This window comes from Podarcis raffonei, chromosome 8 (assembly GCF_027172205.1).
Source record: "Podarcis raffonei isolate rPodRaf1 chromosome 8, rPodRaf1.pri, whole genome shotgun sequence".
Classification (NCBI taxonomy): domain Eukaryota; kingdom Metazoa; phylum Chordata; class Lepidosauria; order Squamata; family Lacertidae; genus Podarcis; species Podarcis raffonei.
Window position 1 is genome coordinate 63,013,439 of NC_070609.1, and position 19,267 is coordinate 63,032,705.

Sequence of the window (19,267 nt, forward strand, 5' to 3'; positions counted from 1 at the left end):
AATCATCAAGCAAGCAAACAAAAATCCATAAATTTCCATGGACTTCCCCCCTCCCCTTTGTGGGTCCTTATGTTTACTTTTTTTCCTCCTGTATCTTCTCTGTTAATCCAGTTCTATTAAATCTCCATTACAACCACAGTCCAACGTTTAACAAACGTCATTCCAATCCTACTAATTATTTTAATTGTTCACAGTGATTTTTAAGGTAAATTATATATATTTCCCATTCCTGATTAAAATTTTGGTCTTCCTGATTCCAGCTTAATAATAATAATAATAACAATAATAATAATACTCCATCCATCTGGCTGGGTTTCTCCAGCCACTCTGGGCGGCTCCCAACAGAATATGAAAAACACGATAAAACATCAAACATTAAAAACTTCCCTAAACAGGGCTGCCTTCAGATGTCTTCTGAAAGTCAGATAGTAGTTTATTTCCTTGACAACTGATGGGAGGGCATTCCACAGGGCGGGCGCCACTACCGAGAAGGCTCTCTGCCTTGCTTGCATTTATCTTGCAGGATTTCAACCAGCTGGCCTTCAACCATGTATGGTTGAAATTGCGCAAGTTAAATGGGAATAAGATGTGGTCGCGCCGTGTGTGTGTACACATTACATCACAAGCTGCTCAAAAAGCACACACTTGTTCAGGGCTTGCAGAAAATTCACTGCCTAGACATAGTCCCAGTTTGGGACTGCCCCCTCTTCCTGGTGCCTGTTTGCCCACGGCTTACCTGTGACGGTGCTGGTGGCTGGGCGTGCGTGCAGGGCCACGTCGGGCTGGGGGACCGCCTGAGGGTGCAACCCGGGGACCTGCTGCAGCTTGGGGATAGACATGATGGACTGGCTCCCCTCGGCAGGTGAGGGGGGCACCAGCAGAGGCTGCTGGGAAGACACGGAAGTCGGGGGCAGGTGTGGGGGCCGGATCTTCTCTGCCATGAGCTGCTCCTTGATCTTGTTGATGAGAACTAGATTGTCCAGCTGAAGGGGGAAGAAGAACAAAAAGGTTATCGAGCAGCAAAGGGAGGAGCGTGCACTTTTCTTGTGGACAAAGGTGTGGGCAAGAAGGTTAGGGCAAGTATGTAGAAGGGCAGTGGTTAGAGCACCTGCTTTGCATGCAAAAGGCCTCATGTTCAATCTCGGCATCTCGAACCACAAGGAGTAAGTGTAGACAATAGGGATGAGGAAGAAATTCAGTTTGGGCTTTAATGCAGATCTACCTAATTTGCACTTCCTTTTAAACATCTTTATTGAAAGTTCAAAAAGTACATAATTGTATGTGCACTAAACATGGTGAGACATAAATAAAAGAGAGAGAAAGAAACAGAACCCGTGTGCCCAATTTTCACTTCTTGAAACAACATGTGGGCTGAAATACAGGGACTCCTTTGAAATTCCCATTCCTCCAAATTTTGTAATAAAGTTCTCCAACAAAAAACATGTACAAAAATTGTATATATTAGTGAACAGAACACACAAAAATTCATTATATTGGAGAAAACTGCTTGCAAAAATGAGCAATTCACATTAAAATAGGTTTTCAGGAAGACTTCTTAAAAATAAATTTTCAAATGGATGCATGAATGATGTGAACTTAAGACTTGAAAAATGAAAAAACAGAAACCAACAAATCTGTTTATTCTTCCTAGACAATACTGAGCTAGACCAACCGAGGGGTCTGACACAGCGTCAGGCAGCTTCCTATGCTCCTCTGAAGATCTGGGGGTATGTGTGGACTAGAAACTTTAGAAGACCTTGTATGTTTGGAGAACAGGTCCTTACCTGGCTGGGCATCGTGGGAGGGGGTGGCCAGAAGTAGGGGTTGTTAAAGCGCGGCTCCGCCATCCTGCGGGGAAAGCAAAAGAAGAGGGAGAGAGGTGGTTATGGTGGGTTAGGACTGGCTGTGGTGGCAAAAGACATCCTCACACCTCTGGGAAGGAAAAACACATTCCCACTCCCGGCTCCCCAAATGACGGGCAACTCAGCCCTAGCCCCAGGAGAGAGCCAAAGAGGGTGATGATCCAATCATAGAGGAGGAGTAATAAAATAAGAAAGGACCAAGTCATTCTTAACACTTTCATCACTTCACTAACTTGATTTGGGGGTCAAATACTCTCCAGTTTAGTCACAATTAAAAAAACACAGGAGATTAATTTAACCATGACTCCCGTTTCATGTAATAAACACACACACACACACACACAGCCAAGCCCCTGCTACTATTCCCCTCACATTAACCCCTCCCCAGCTTCCCTTTCCAACCCTATGTAGCTACTAAGCTCGCTTTTCACTTTCCCAATCCCATTTTTTTGGTGTGAAAATCCCGGATTGTGATGCAGCACTACAAATCTGCAAGTGGTGGCTGCGTGACCACAGCCTTATACTTTTATGCATATAGGAAGATAATGACATTGTATTCAGCATGATTGTTTATGGAGCACAACTAGACAGGGGTGGTATTTGGGGTCCATAATGACCTTGTCTTGGTGCCATTCACAGACCCCTAATCCCTTCCTCATACATCTTCCCCTTCAGATCAAAAACTGCTAGGGTATGGTCTGAAGACACACTTCTTGCTGACCACTTTGCCTGGGTCAGGTCAGTGCCTAAATGGATGACCAGGTCTTCCCTTTCGGCCCATGATGGAAGAAAGGTGGGATGTAAATGTGAGAAACTGATGATTTAATGGTTAAGGTCTCTTTGCCTTAATTGTTTCAACATAATTCTAGTCGGTATCAAAAAGGATGGGGCCATTTCAACCTCCAATGCCTTGAACCTGCAGTCAATTCCCCCACCTCACCCCAAATTCGTTTTAATCAGCTTTTGACTTGGGTGGCCTTTTAGGGTAACCATCAAATTTTTATTATATTTTTTTAAAAAATGGGAGGCAGTACCAAACAATTAACCCCTTTACTGTAGGGAAAATATAGTGTTATGAAGCAGCACAGGCTAGGAGAAATTGCTTTGCCACTTTTTATATGACAGAATCATAGAATCTTAGGTTTGGAAGAGACCCAGGGGTCATCTAGTCCAACACCCTGCAATGAAGGAATCTCAGCTAAAGCATCCCTGGTAGAGGATTGTTTTTAAGCTATTTATAAACCCACATTATGTGGGAGGACAAAACTATGGTCTGGAGACTTGTCAGTGGTCCAGGTGGTCCCGAGTTATATAAAAAAATGACAAGGAAGGGCAGACATCTAAAGTTGAATCAACAGAAGCTTTAGGCTGCATTCCTATTCACACTTACCTGGGTGTAAGTCCCACCGGTCTCAATGGGGCTTACTTTTGAGTAGACATGTATAGGCTTCCCCTGCCAGTTAAATAAATGGTGGGAAACAATTCATTTTAATTGGGGAGAACAATTTTAAATCAGCAGGGTTAAGAATTAAGGACACACTTGCCTATTTATTCAAATGTTTGAGACTTTTCTGGACTGTGAATTGCTCCCACAATAGTGAATTGATAACTACAGACAAACAGAGTTGGTCTTTGCTTCTACAATGGATGGCAGCTTAGAAAATGTATTATTTAATTGTTTTTGTCCCAGGGTCTGTTTGAAGGCCCACAAGGCCACCCCTCTGCTAAGGCTAATGGCTGGATGAGTGCCCCACCTGGGATTTCATGAGGGAAGAAAGGTTGGATCTCAATGTAAGAAAATAGCTGGCTAAATAAAATTATCCTGCGGTTCCTTCAATAAATATTGTTCTTTACTATTTACAAATATTGTTCTTTACTATTTATATATACACAGATTGATAGTAAAAAATAAATAAATCCACAAACCTCAAAGCGGCTTAAAAAATATAAAACAATAAAATTATCACTAAGGAAAATGAACAACAATAATTGAAAACTTTTGAAGAGTTAAACAATAGACTAAAAAACCAATTAAAACTCACACGAACTTTATAGAACATCTAGACAGGCTTGTCTAAACACAAATGTTTTTACTAGGTGCCTGTCTGATCTCAACAGGCAGGGAGTTCCAAAGTGCAGGTGCTGCCACACTAAAAGACTGAATTATTGCAAATGCAGAATAGATGTTATGCAGCACTTGTAACAGAGTCAGTTCCACCAATCGAAGCCACTGAGTGGGTTCAAATGGGGGAAGGTGCTCTTCCCCCCACCCCCCAAAAATGTCATCTGCACTGAGATTTGATAAGAAGCAGTATTCTTATTTAACAAGTGTATTGTCTGGAATTAAACCTTTTTAAAATGCTTTAGTTGGATGATTCTCTAACTAAGCCCCGCCATTTCCAAATTGTGCTAATCGTGCTCGGGGAGGGGGTAACTTAGGAGAGGAAAGTGAGGCCAGGAGTTGTGGGGGTCCTCAGGAATGGGGTGGGAATACTGGCTAATGGCTCCTTGGTTCCGTAACCCTCCTAGTAAGTTCCAAGTCAGCAAACGCAGACTGAAATCCCATATACTTCACCTCTGTATTCTAACAACAGCCATGAAGATACGCAACAGAAACCACATACAAGTTTAAAATGTGAGATATCGGCTAACTATTACAGAAAGATGTTTTCTTAAATTGCTCGCATAAGCCTGGCTGCACCGAACAGTTTTCAGCAAACGTTGAAAGGTTAAAACAGACCACACACGCTAAATCTTGTTGTTCCACAGGCCTAGGCAGGCGACACTAAAGGCTCAGTTTTGTGGCACTGTCAAATGTGCCCAATGAACCCAGGGAATGACCTAGGATTCTCCTGCAGATGATTGAAGTGATCAAGTTGGGATAAAAGGGTTCAGGCGATCCCTAGGTGCCCTGGACCCAAGTTGTTCAGGACTTTGTAAATAGCAAACACAACTCCAATTTCCCAGCATTTGACTCCCTTCCAAATAAATAAAGTACGTGCTCCCAGGAGCTGAATAATGCACCCAATTGCCACATCCCACCCTTGCGGGACAACGGTATGTCGGGAAAAAACAAAACACACCTTTCTCTAAAGTGGGATACAATTACTCTGCAATGTGTGAACATGACAATCTAGTACCACACAGATACGCTTCCGAAGCTGGCCTGGAGATCCCTGTTGCATGCCTATGTCATCATCTACCACGGAAGCCTGTTGCTAGGCAGACTCAAACTTTTAAAATAAAATAAGTAACCACGGCTGAAGGATGCTGCTAGTCTGGGGGCCAAACGCTGTAAATGTGCGGAGAGCTTACAAAACGCTTAAAATAATAGGGTTGTCCCACCCCTCCGAAAAAATGCAACCATGCCAACAAAGTCTATTTTTGTCTCTGCTCAACAGTACAGTTTTCGGCGACGCCCCTTTAACGCAAACACCACCAGTATTTTGTTTGGAAGGTAAAATGCGGCCTCTACTGTTCCAATCCATGTTTAAAACCCAGGCTGAGAGCATCTAGATGAGCCCCGTGCTCTTCAGATGCTTTTGACTACAACTCCCATCAGCCCCAAAAGTATCTGGGGGGGGTGTACCAGGCTGAGAAGCACAGGTTGGGGGGGTCAAAGGACAGTAGTAGGGGATGAAGCTGACTGGGAAAAAGCAAGAGACCCTTTTATTCCGATGCGTTCATAGCCAGAGAGGCAAAATGGAAGATGCCACACTGCGGAAAGCAACTCAAAGAGAAATTACGGTGTAGCAGGGACCACTTGGGACAAGATCCCTCCTAGCAAGGCAATCAAAGATAGCAATGGGTCTGTGGTTTCATGGCCCGTGTCCAAGCTTGCCAACTGCAGAGCACCGCAGATGCCAGTCTGAAAATAAATTCTTAGAAAAGGTAGCACATGTTCATTGTATACATACATATGTATATGTGACACTCTCTCTCTCTCTCTCTCTCTCTCTCTATATATATATATATATACACACACACACACACACAGAGAGAGAGAGAGAGAGAGAGAGAGAGAGAGAGAGAGAGATGCAAATTTAGGCCAACTTTCAAAAGGAGTGAGGATAACCCCAAATTCTGTCTCTTGCTGCAAGGGTTTACTGTGAGGTGCCAACAGGAATTGTGGGCCCCCAACTTTAATTTGTTCTGGAAAACTAAGAAAACTCCTGCTGCCCTTTAAACAAAGATTTCTTTAAAGCTTTAAAAAAAATTAACTGGGGGAAGGGCAGCAGATTCAGGGGGCCCAGGTCACCCCATCAAACTGCCTTCCCAGAGACCATCAATTTAGTCCTTTTCTAGCTAGCAAAATAACTCTTCCAGGACAGAGGTTGTGGGCAGACTACAGGCTTGTAGATTTGTTCTTTGCTAGAATCCTGAGGGCTAGTGACCAGGTAGAAAAAAATAATAAACTGCTGCTATACTTTGAAGAGCAAAAAAGAGGACACATTTGTCAACTACCTTTAACTATGGATCGCTATGATGACTCTAATTTTACACGCCCATGAAAAAGAGGCCGTATCCCAGAAAAAGAGGACACGGGGTAACCCTAAATCGTAAGGAATAAAGGTGCCTCTGAGCATGTGCCCAGCACAGGAATTTGTGATCCAAGCTCACAAGTCCTTTCATCAAGTGAAGTGCAGTGGAAATGTTCCCCAAACACAACATTTATGTGTTTATTTATTTAGCCGGATTTAAATAACGCTTGGTCATCGAAACTTCTAAGCTGTTTACATTAAAATTCCAATTTCTAAGCTCAGTTAGGAACAATTGCAAATATAATATTAGACAAGCATGTCAGTTTCAACACATTTAGCTTTGTTTACTAAACACAAGCAAACCAGACCTGCTAAATTCAATCTCTGCCTAAGGCTGGGCATCAAAACATTTCCGCTGCGAAGTTATCTATGGATTCTACTATTCTATCCGAGGCAAAATAAATAAATAATAAATAAAACAACTCTCCTTTGCACAGGAAAACTTTCCAATTCCAAATTCTCTACAGCAAAATGGAAAGAATAATAACAATAATCCAATGCAAGTTACTGTCATTCGCATAAAAAGCATTTCCGGAAATGTTTTTCCAGTTCAAAACCTTTCAAGAAAGTTTCACCTTCTACACCAAACCCACTATTTTTCAGTAGCCTAATTTAGGGGGTAGATAGCATGTGAACTGGCAGACCTACGGAGCGAGATGGGGGCAGGGAGCGGGGGGAAGATCTACAGCATCCTCTGACCAGAAGCAAGCAAGACCTAGCCATCATCTGGTTAAGTCCTGCCTCGAGGACCCTTACAGCCAAGGGGCCTCACAGTCAGGTCAGCAGATATATACGCACATAAAGAAAGACGCAACACAAACCCATTTTAGCTCAGGCACTATGGGCAGGCCTGGCACCAAAGCCCAGCACCCTTGGGCAGCTGCTATGCCCCTCCTGCTCTCATAGGGCTGATTGCTCTCACCCACTTTGTGCTGCAGGAGTTTTTTTATCAGGGCAAAGGAATTCAGCACTGAGTTTGGGAGTTTCCCACTCCAAAAATGAAAAGTGTCCGTACGACAATTTTATTACTGATCATTTACTTATCATTTCTACCCATCTCTTCAGCCCCCAAAAGCTCTGAGCGACTTCACAAATGCAAAGCAATGCGTGCTCCATGCTTAGAGCATCTGCATTGCATGCAAGAGCCTCCAGGTTCAATCTCTGGTATTAGCAACCCCAGATCTACTATATTAATACAAATTTTTTACTGCCGTGTAGTGGGAGACTGAACGCAGACCTGTTTGAGATCTTGACCTCCCAACTCTAAGGCTTAATACTGATGGACAAACCGGCAATCTATGTCCGAAAGAGTCGATCAGGTGGGGAAGCCACTACTTTTCAATAAACCTTGCATGCTTTTATTTTATATGCAATGTCGATAAAACGTGGTTACAGGCCTCCGAGGACACACGGCAACTTGTGGAATGATACCTTTGTTTAAAAATGGAAATGACCTATAAGTGAAATGTAATTCAACAGACATTTGGTGCTTCTGTGCAAGGTGGGTAGTATTGTTGAATTTCAATAAGTGAGAACAGCTGGGAAAATAACCCACAATTTAATTTATTTATTTTTAAAAAGTGGGAGGGCTCAAACTGGGGACGAGATTGCCACTCACCCAGGTTCTAATCTTCCATGCTAACATTTACTAGCCACAATAACTGCACATAACCTCTAATTTGCGGAAATGTCCTTTAGAGGAAGGGCAGTAGATCAATGGTGGAACATCTGCAAAGGGACCCAGGTCTCATCCCCAAGAGCATTTCAAGGTAAGGTATGAGAATGCCCCCTGCCTGACACCTTGGAGAGCTACTTGCCAAGTCAGTGTGGACCATACTGAGCTAGGATGGACCGGTGATCTGACTTCTGCATAAGACATCTTCCTAAGTTCTAAATTCCAATGCAGTTATACCTCTCAAGTACCAAGATACTTTGGGGAGAGACCATCCCCTTCCTACTCTGCTTGATATCTCCTAGAAAGGCACCTCGCTTTGCCACCACGGGAAACAGAATCCCAGTGGATTCCCAATCTTGGTTCCCCCTTCAGGTGTCCTGCATCCAAGCTCCCATCAGCCCCTTGTCAGTGTGGCCACCAGTGAGGAACAATGGGAGCTGCAGACCCAAAAGATCTGCAGGGTAGCGGAAATGCTGGACAAGTGAGCTCCTGGTCTCAGCTGGCAATGCAACAGCATATCTGCCAGGACTAAGGAAGGTATTTTCAGCCCACAAGGGCAATCTTCCAGGCCAGGGGCCACATGCCAGGGTGGGCAGAGGCAAAAGCAGGCCAGACAACACGTGCAATTCTTACATTTTAGCCACGCAAAAAGCTGCAAGTTTCTTCGTAGCCCATCTCTGTGTCCAGGCAAGCACGGAGGCCATTAGCAGAGTCCCTGACAGGCAAAAGCACTTTGGAAGGGCATGAAGCAGGGCACAGGGAGAGTCCTGGGGGGCAGATCAAGAGGCGTGGAGGGCCACATTTGGCCCATGGGCTGGACTGAGAGGAAGGACTGCTTTTGGGGGCCTGTTATACCAGGGAGAGGAGTCGTTTTCAAGGTTCACGCAGCCAGGGCAGGTCAGGGCCCCGCTGCAGCCCTGCAAAAAGGGAAGACATTAGCAGCGCCGTGGTTCGTACTCACAGGCTGGCCTCGGAAGCCCGGTGGCCGCAGCTGCCCGAGGAGACGTGAAGATGGTGCTCCAGGCTGGCGGGCGGCAGACGGTCCCGCGCTGGTGCAGGCAGGTACGAGCACCAGTGCCCAGGGCTGGCCTGGGGGTTTCACAGGCCTTCGCCAGCTCCTACCCAACTGTTGTTAAAACAAGCTAGGGCCCCATGTGGGACTGCTCTGCTTTTGAGGCCCCCTCTGTCTCGCCTTGCTGAAATAAAGAGAAATAAATAAGATGTTTTGTTTTCCCCCCACGCAGAAATGGCAGGTTCGCCGATGGGAAGGGATGCGCTGGCAAACACACCCCTGGAGATAGAGAGAACCAAGCTGAGCTCTTGAGCTGCGGCTGTTCCTGTAAGCCCCACATAGCTCAATGGAACCTCCAAGTCCAGAGGCAGTCTACCTCTCAAGCCCTGAGGAGCAGCAAATCGTGGAGGGAAATGCCAGTCGGGACCACTCAGTACGGGCTATTTGCACCACCTTTCTCTGGTTTTGCAACTGAGGTGTTTTGACTGCAGGAAAAGACTTGATTCAAAATAGTGCTTGCGCATATAGAACTGATGAAGAAAAAATGAATGGCGAAGGAGCCCCCAGTGTTGGGTAGTGCCAATTAGAGAGGCAATGTGGTGTAGTGGTTAGAGGTCTGAGTGATGGACTAAGACCTGGGACAGAGCACGGTTCAAATTCCTCCACTCAGCCATGAAGCTCAACTTGGGGTCCTGTCACTGTCTCTCAGCCCAAGTTACCTCACAGGGTTGTGGGGTAAAGACAAATAATTTTTTTGTGGAGGAGGGAGAACTGTGTATGCCAGTTCAAGCTGCTTAGAGAAACAGTGAGATATAAACGCAATACAGTGGTACCTCGGGTTACATACGCTTCAGGTTACAGACTCCGCTAACCCGAAAACAGGAAACCTGCAAGCAAGACCCAAGCACAAGAGCGCTCTTCCATCCTGTATTCTGTGAACCCGCTCGATCAGGCCAATGGCCCATCTAGTCCAGCATCCTGTTCTTACAGATGGCCCATTGGGAAGGTGGACACGAGTGAAACAGCACTCTGTCCATCTGCGATTTCTAGAAACTGGTACAGTGGTACCTCGGGTTACCAATGCTTCAGGTTACAGACTCCGCTAACCCAGAAATAGTACCTTGGCTTAGGAACTTTACCTCAGGATGAGAAAAGAAATCGTGCAGCGGCGGCGCGGGAGGCCCCATTAGCTAAAGTGGTGCTTCAGGTTAAGAACAGTTTCAGCTTAAGAACGGACCTCCGGAACGAATTAAGTACGTAACCAGAGGCACCACTGTATATAAATGAAACTTGCCAGCTGGCACCTGGAATGACAGGGCATCAGAAAAAATTATTGCTCAAAAATTTAAAAGACTAAGCACAAGATTGGAGAGCAACTGGAGAGGAAAAGCGGTGTGGGGGTGGCACTTCTAAAAGGATTAAGTAACAAATTAAGTTCTCCTGTCACCTCTCTTGTAAAAGGGAGCCAATCTCTAGAGACTGAGCCTTGGCCAAACTTAGCTGTGGATGGCAGCCCTGGGCTGTATCCAACCAAATCCTACTTAGAATACACCCACTGAAATCAATGAACCTAGGGCAGGAATGTCCATTCATTTCAGCGTGTCTACTCTGAGTAGGACTATCACTGGCTCTCCCACGTTCCAGCGTGCTATATCATGTGTATTCATCAGGCTGCCAAGGGGGTCTCAGAGGCCCCCCCCATACAATGTCAGAACAGGGTAACCAAAAGCATCAAAGGGAGATGGAGCGACTCCCCCATGAAAAAATACTGTAGCACTTGGAACTTTTTAGGTTACAGAAAAGGCGAGTAAGAGGCAGCACGATACACATTTGTAAAATTAAACATGGCATGGAGAGAGATTGGCCTGATCCAGCAGGCTCTTCTTAAGTTTGGATAATGCCAAAGCCAGCGCAACAGAGAATGTGCATCCTTAAAACTTGTCCGCAATTTTTCTGCAACAAACAGGTGTTGCAGCTGCACACAAGTCTAGCCAACAGGTGCCCCAACAGGAAACCTGCAAGCAGGACCCAAGCACAAGAGCGCTCTTCCCTTCTGTATTCCGTAAACCTGCTCGATCAGGCCAATGGCCCATCTAGTCCAGCATCCTGTTCTTACAGATGGCCCATTGGGAAGATGGACAAGAGTGAAACAGCACTCTGTCCATCTGTGATTTCTAGAAACTGGTACAGTGGTACCTCAGGTTACCAATGCTTCAGGTTACAGACTCCGCTAACCCAGAAATAGTACCTTGGGTTAAGAACTTTACCTCAGGATGAGAACAGAAATCGTGCAGCGGCGGCGCGGAGGCCCCATTAGCTAAAGTGGTGCTTCAGGTTAAGAACAGTTTCAGGTTAAGAACGGACCTCCGGAACGAATTAAGTACGTAACCCGAGGTACCACTGTATTCAGAGGTATGCTGCCTCTGACTGTGAATGCACAGCTTAGCCGTTATGGCTAGTAGGGTTGTTACTAATGAAACGAACCCTAAACATTCAAAGAGGAGAATAAACACGCACAGGGCTACAGTCCTGAGCTAGTGAAGCCCAGATTCTGGACTCTGCTTCTGGATCATTTGTACTGCATCAGGCATGCAAATAGCCACTGGCCTGGTAACAATCGGCTCCATGCAGAGGAAACTTACAAAAACTGATTTCTACTATCTCCTTTCCTTTCTTCTTAAAATTATATTGAATATACAACTCAAAGAGATAATAAGCATAATGCAAACACAAGAAAATCTACCATTCAAGATCCGAAGTTGCATGAATCTATTTTCACCAATTTGATGAACAGTTTGTCAAGGTTATGGAAACTGCTGAATCTTAAACCCTGCAAAACAAATTCTTTCCAAGGGTAGAAAGGTTTTTCCTCTCTTCCAACAGAAGCAAAGCTTTACTTTACCAGTGCCATATCATCCTAGTCCACAAGGATCCCCCTAGAACCTAATGCAACATCTGGAATGTTCAACCAGCTAGCAGGTCTTTTCCTTCTAGCTACAAATCATTGAGATAGATAGGTCTGGGCACGTGCGAGAGTAATTTTTAAGGTCTCTAACTGCACAGATGCCTCCAGTTCCAGATGTTGGCACAGATCCAACCTGCCTGTAATAATGTCTCCATCCATCAGCATCTTCCTATTCTTTGAGATCTGCTGGTGTCCCCGCTTTGCATGATTTAAAACCAGGTGGGGTTCAAGCAGAGCTCTCTTGGTGGTGGCACCACAGCTGCGGAACCGGCTTCTCAGGGAGGCCACACACAGCTTCCACCGCATCTGAGGCTGCACCTTTGTAACTCCCTCCCAGTAGAGCTGTAATGGGAGGCTACTCTCCAAGCTTTATAGAAATTCCTTCATTGGCTTTCCCCTGAATAATATTCTGTCCCACTGACTGGTTGGAGGCTGGAATATGGTGGTGCTATTTGTGTTCTGAGTCTGTTCTTATTTTCCTCCTGTTTTATTCTTAGGTTTCCTTCCTGGCTTCAGACACGTTAATTTTTCTTTTTACTTGTCTTTATTGTGATGAGATGCTTCAGGTGGTCTTCCCCCAGAAAAGGAACATATATTTAAAAATAAATAAATGCAAATAAATAAAGCAAGCATCCGCATTCTAAGCTGCGCTGGGCTTTAAATCTTAGTGCATACACCTTGTGTTTGGTGGCATATTGGCAGCCAGGTGGAACCCCTTTAGAACTTCTAAAGAACTGGTGTGACACGTTCCTGGCAAGCAGGCCTGCTTAACAACCTATCTGCTGATTTTTGCCCTGGCTGCAGCTTCCGAGCCAAGCAGACAGCATTGCAAAAGTCCAACCTTGCAGTTCCCAGCGAACGGATCAAGTAGTTAAACAATTGCATTTGCTGCCTGAGCTGCATCACTAATTTAGGCGGCTTCAAAGGCATGGAGGTAGGTTTTGGAGAAATTAAGGGAGGGGGGGGGGGAAGCTGTCAATGGCTACTTTCCTTGGTGACTGTAAGCTTCCAGCAGGAGCAGTCTATCTGAGGCACCAGAATTAGGCAGCATTACTCTGAAAGGCCCACAAACCACCTCAGTTTACCCTGCTGAGGAACAGGTGGGTGAGCCTGGCATAAAAATAGCTGCTGAGGCACTAGGTGGCAAAATGTATGTTCGCAGGGAATACCAAAAGGCAGCCTGTGGGCTGTTTCCTAGAGACTTCCTGTGCTCTCTCCTGAACCCTTCCAGTGACTTGGGCTTGATAGGGAAGCCCATCAATTGGTTGCCAAGCAACCACTCCGTCTGTTAACTCACCCTAGGCCAAAGATGAGGAACCGGAAGCACTCCAGCTCCCATCACCTCCAGCCGTTGGTCCTGCTTTCTGGGGCTGATGGCAGCTGGAGGCCTAGCACATCTGGGAGAAGCCCTCACAGGCTCTCCACCTCTGTGTCAGGCTGCTGAGGTGGCCGCCTCAGGCAAATTGGCTGGGATGTCAAGGAGTTAGCCCTTTGATTAATTAATTGCTGCCAGAGACAGGATTTCTGGGATTTTTCTGCCAGGTGTCTAAATAAACTCAATCTGCTCTGGGTACAAAGCACTTTGGGTGATGCCATAACTCAGAGTAGGCCCACTGCAATCGGGGAACTTTAGGTCACATCCACACCATTCCTTTAAAGCATGACGATCCCACTTTGAACAATTCCTGGAGTTTCCTGGGAAGAACTGATTGTTAAACCACAACCACAAAATAACTTGCAACCATAAAACTAAGATGGGTCCTAAAAATATTTGGTTTGCTTGAACAATGACTTATGGTCATTATAGACGAGATGTGAAAGGCCCCCTCTTTTTTCCTTCCTACTATATGGCACCCCAAATATCCTCATGTCACCCCATCTATTTCTTCATTCATCCTTCCAATTAAATGTCACTTTGCCACATGAAGCGCTGAAGAGCCCAGTTTCTTTTCATTCCAAGTCTTGAAACGAACCCTGAAAAACAACTTGCCTCTTCAGCACGTGCCAGGAAAATCCCAATAGGACCCACGCTTTCCAGGAAGGCCTCGGAGCCTACCGGAAACTGCACAGTGGGCCACTTGTAGCCCCAAACCCAACATTTTAAGAGAAACTACCCATTAGCAGGGAAACAACAGGGTTCCCAAACTTATATCCCCCCCAAATTTTAATGCACGGGTGGGCACGATTTACTGAGTGGGAGATGGGTGCTTAGCTCAGATGTTGAGAAAGTTGATGCGAGTCTTAAATCTGCTTTTAGTCTTGTTATTTCAACTTTTTGAATATCTTCAATTATTGCTATCAGGTTTTTTTTTAAGTAATAATTTTCTTCTTTCATCTTTTCTGTTAACTGCTTTGAGGTTTTTCTAAAAAAAATTTGAGTAGCTGAATATCAAATACTAGATACTAGCAACATTTAACTATTCTTCCCTGGTCTGTATGATTTATGCCAGAATAACTTGCAGCTAACTAAACGTTTGAGCTGGAAATATGACCCTGCAATTATTGTTATTCATTTGTTGTTTTGTTTATTGTTTATTAATTTAATGTTTGTTTATTATTTATTAATTGAATTGAGTTGTTTATTTATTTATTAAATTGAGTTGCCAAAGGCAACTCAAAGCAACTTCCAACCAAATAAACAAACAAAACCCCACAGATACATTAAAACCAAAACAAACAAACAAACCAATTAATTAAACTAATACATTAAAAATACATTTAAAAACATTCTCCCACACTCTAAAAGGCCAGAGAAGACCGAAGGCCTGGCTAAAGAGGAAAGTTTTTGCCTGATGCCTAAAGATATGTAACAAGAGCCTCCCCAGGGAGAGTATTCCTCAAATGAGGAGCCACCACTGAAAAGGCCCCTTCTCGTGTTGCCACTCCCCCGATCTCCCATGGAAGAGCCACACAAAAGAGGGTTCAAGACCTGGTTTGGTTCATACGGAAAGAGGTTGTCCTTAAGCTTCTTAACTGCTCCCAATCCTGCTCCTTAATTCTACAAACTGAGAATTAGCTGCTTTTGAATCTGTACACCAGGGATGGGGAGCCTGAATGCCCTCTGCATGTGCCTCCCTGGACTCCCAACTCCAATCAGTCCCAGCCAGCAATGGCCAGTGAGCCGCAGAAGAGGCAGCCTACAGCAAGCCAACATCTAAGCCTCAGCCCCAACCGCAATACAGAGAGGATAATACCAGCCAGCCTTACAGGGCATTCATGTACCTAAAACTTCAGTATGCTGCAAACCCTTCTAAGCTTCATCATCACAATATTATCTCTATATTTTGGGAGTGGGGCTCAAGCTTCAAACTTCACAAAAAGCAACAAAGTGGTTCGTTTTGAAACCAGCCCATAGCTACGCTCCCAAGGAGAGTGTATCAACGCAGACAGCTGTGTGGATCTGCAACATAGAATATTAGATGGGCGACTGGTGAGCCTGTTGGAATTTGGCTGCAGCAAGGTGGGCGAACAGATGTGGACCTGGGATCACAACCTTGATCAGCCAGGCAGCACAATTGCAATGCTACACAGTTACCCGAGAAACTTCTGTGAACTCAGAGGAGCTCACTTCTGACCACGTTGCTCTAACTTGTAGGAGGACACATTTGAGCACAAGCCCACCGGAAGTTGGAACTGCATCGCTGGAAGGAACCACAAGGGTCATCTAGGCCAACCCCCTACAATGCAGGAATCACAGCTGAAGAATCCCTGACTGAAGGTCACCCAACTTTGGCTTAAGAACTTCAAATGAAGGTGAGTCCACCACTTTCCGAGGGAGTCTGTTCTGCTGTTGAACACACCAGAAAGTTCTTCCTCATGTTTAGTCAGAATCTCCTTTCTCGTCATTTGAATCCACTGGTTTGGTTCCCACCCTCTGGAGCAGCAGAAAACAATACTGCTCCTTTTTCGATGTGATAGCCCTTCAGAGATTTGAAGATGACCATCATATCACCTGTCGGTCTTCTCTTCTCCAGGCTAAACATGCAGCCTTTAACTTCTAAACAGAAATGCAAACCATCTCCCAAGGTCTTGCCATTTAAACTGCAACCATGAATTAGGAGCATGGGAACCGCGTATATACGGAGCCAGACAACTGGTTCACTTGGCTCAGAGTCTACACCGAATTCCAGTGGCTCTCCAGGATTTGAGGAAGGCGACAATCACAGCCCTACCTAGGGACGCCATTTGGGGATTGAACCCAGGGGCTTCTGCATAAAAAGCAGATGTTCTACCTTTTGAGTATCTCCTCCATTATTTTCCTTATTCTTCCACCTCCTCTACACCAGCCTCCTCCAATTTGCTGCCCACCATATATTGTTGAATTCTTGCCACCATCAGCCAGCATGGCCAAACGGTCAGGGATGATGGGCACTGTGGCCCGAGATTTTTCAAAGGCTGGCACAGACTGGTCTATACTAATCAGTAGTAAAACTTGAAAGCCTCATTATCATCTCATCCATTTGCCAGAACCAGGAGGGTTCATCTATTAACCCTGGCACTCCAGCAGACACCAGCGCTCTGAGAAAAAGAAAGAAAGCCCAGAGTTAAGTTCTTCCCACTATTCCTGCTCCACTAAATATATGATCAAAGGGAGATCATCTGTTGATCCACCTTGTATGAGCAGCAAGGGAACCATGCAACTGTCACATGCAGCTTTAGAAACTCAAGATATATTATCTAATCGCCAAAACGCACCTTAAACCTAGGTTACGGTCATCACAACAGAATGTTCAGGCACCATTTTTCTCCATTGATGTTTGCGGTTGTTGTTATTATTATTATTATTATTATTATTATTATTATTATTAATTTCATTTCTATATTGCTTTATATTTTAACGAACAACTCTCAAAAACACATTCAAATCAAACAATGCAGAGTAAAACAAATCCAAGCTGCAAGGAAAACATTTCAGATCCTCTCTAAGTGACCTTTTGCTTTCCTCAGTCGCCAACCTGCCCCCCCCCGAGATCTCCACATGGTCGCAACTGGACCTGCGCCTGAAGCAAAACGCGCCTGGCTAATTTCGAACACTGGTTGCTTTAGTGGCCTGATCCACTAGAGCTCTCCTCATGTCCTTATGTTTAAATGGAAGGAACAAACGTCTCCGGCTGGCCCACATGCGCTTGGTCAACAACAACCATCCTGTACAAGCATGATGCCGGAGCTGTTTCCTCAGCTAGGAGCAAGAACCTCTTGCCCTCATGTGCAACCCAGTCGCCCTTTCCCATAAGCCATTTATCTATCCGCCTCTCTCCCGTAAGTTCGGTTTAATGGCCGTATTCAGCGTGGCAATGCGCTGCCGTTTACTCCATTTGCCCTCATCGACTGGCTGTTTTAGTTCACACCATCAACCATCCTAAGCATCTCCCACCAGGAAGGGGAACGCACAAGAAGCATTTCCCTCAAAATAAGTCGCTTTGCCAAGGCCTCTCTGCTGGAGGAGGGGAACCAAGTGCCCTTTCCCACAGAATCTTCCAGCAAGAGGCAAGACAAAAGGCTCCATCGAAGCCTTGGTTGCTGGTCACTCTGTGGAGGGGAGAGGGTGTGTTTGGCCCCGTGGACCATTTTTGTGAGGGAAAAGAGAATGGGGGGGGGGGTCTCCATGAGGAAGCCCATCTGGGTCAAGTTGGGAACAAGAGAAATAACAGCAAGCACACAGCATGCAAACCAAACATTTCTTGGCTTTTCTACCAGTGTTATACTGGTAAAGGGTGGAAAAATTAACCGTTGCACTGAACATCAGGTCCTTCATTCATTCCCCTACAAATATATCCACGACCAGGATTAGGCCCAATTTGTTCACGAACGCACTGTTTGATACATAAGGCCCTCATTCTTCCCGCACCCTAAAACCAGTTTTTCTAAGAATTACGAACCCAGGAGTCTACTTCTGTGCTTCTGCATGAGTCACTGTTTGGGATGCAACTCCTCACTGGAAGCCTGAGGTGGTTACCAATGCAGAGATGCAACAGCCAGCCTCCTTTAGTGTTGGTGATTTTGGTTTCCAGTCTACACTGGGAATGATCCCCTCACAACAAATTATGAGACTTTGTAGAGTTGCCCATCCCCAGGAAGCAAGGCCTGAGTTGTAAATAATGCAGAGACACAACGAGCAACCTCCTCCCTGGAGATTCTCATTCTTAGCAGCACATTACAGGTTCTCCTGCAGTAGACACTTTGGGAATTACTGGGGTATTCTTTTGGCTTCTCCCCATAATCATGTAACTTTAAGCATCAGGTCTGTATTTGTTCATGAATACAGTCATGTTTAGGAGCTGCGGTCTGAAACCGCAGCTCCTAAACACGAAGGAGGGCCCAGTTCTCAGAGATGGAGCCCCCTTCCCCAAAATACAACAGCAATATGAACACAGCCAAATGAACACAGAACAGGAAATACCAAGCCAATTCCTCTTAGGGTAAGGAGTCCGGTATTATTGAGAAGAGCTCTGTGTGACCCGAAAGCTTGCAAATTCACACACTAACGTTAGTCGGCCTTGCTTGAGGAAGAGCCAAAACCACACCATCTCTATCACCGAGTCTTACCTGACCCTCTAAGTTCCTATTCTCTGCCACCGACAAAAGCAACCAATGTCTTAAGATGCCAAATGGATCACACCAGGGCTGTCTGAACCCCTCTCTCAGCAATGTCCAGCCCAGCTCAGCCCCAGCATGGCCCAAAAACTTGTGTGCCGCCTCTCGAGAACGTCTCCACCTCTTCTAAGGCCTCTGCTGGCCCGCTTCAAGAACAGCCACCCAATCCAACCTAACCCAAGCCGGCATTTGGGGATGGGTGGGTCAAATTGTGGTATTTTGGGCAGAAAGTCTCCAAAAGGCAAACTGCAAAAATTATAACTGAACAAAAGGACGTGGCGTTATGCCTCACAGATCCATGCACAGTGCACCATTCCACTGGAGGAGCAATAAATAAAATTTTAAAAACCAGCACATTTCCCAACCACTGTCGCCACCTCCCCACTACCGTCCAAAAATAAATCCATCCTTGTCTTAGGACACATTGCTTCTTCTTTTTTAAGTCCAATGGCAAATGACCTCACACAAGATTCAGCCACCAAACATCTTAAAATTTAAGCCCAAACACCACATATACGGGGAGACAAATGCACATGGAGACATGAAATACAAATATACGCACACACATATAAAAGCTTATGTTTCTCTGAAACTGTACAGACCTTTCTCTACCGAACT

At 45.3% G+C, this 19,267-nt stretch overlaps 1 protein-coding gene across 8 annotated transcripts in view; it reads right to left on the minus strand.

Moving 5' to 3' along the window:
• ZNF362 (zinc finger protein 362) overlaps positions 1 to 19,267 on the minus strand; it is a 29,611-nt gene that overhangs the window by 8,157 nt on the left and 2,187 nt on the right. For 4 of the 8 annotated variants that reach the window (XM_053400386.1, XM_053400385.1, XM_053400387.1 and 1 more), the window contains exons 2-4: positions 9,040 to 9,274; positions 1,785 to 1,848; positions 737 to 983 (exon numbers count right to left, since the gene is read on the minus strand). In XM_053400386.1, coding sequence (XP_053256361.1) covers positions 737 to 983; positions 1,785 to 1,847 — 310 coding nt within the window. In that variant the 5' untranslated portion in view covers position 1,848; positions 9,040 to 9,274. Of the gene's footprint in view, positions 1 to 736; positions 984 to 1,784; positions 1,849 to 9,039; positions 9,275 to 17,934; positions 18,313 to 19,267 lie in introns of those variants that run through there. The other 4 variants (XM_053400382.1, XM_053400390.1, XM_053400389.1 and 1 more) reach the window with 2 other exon arrangements.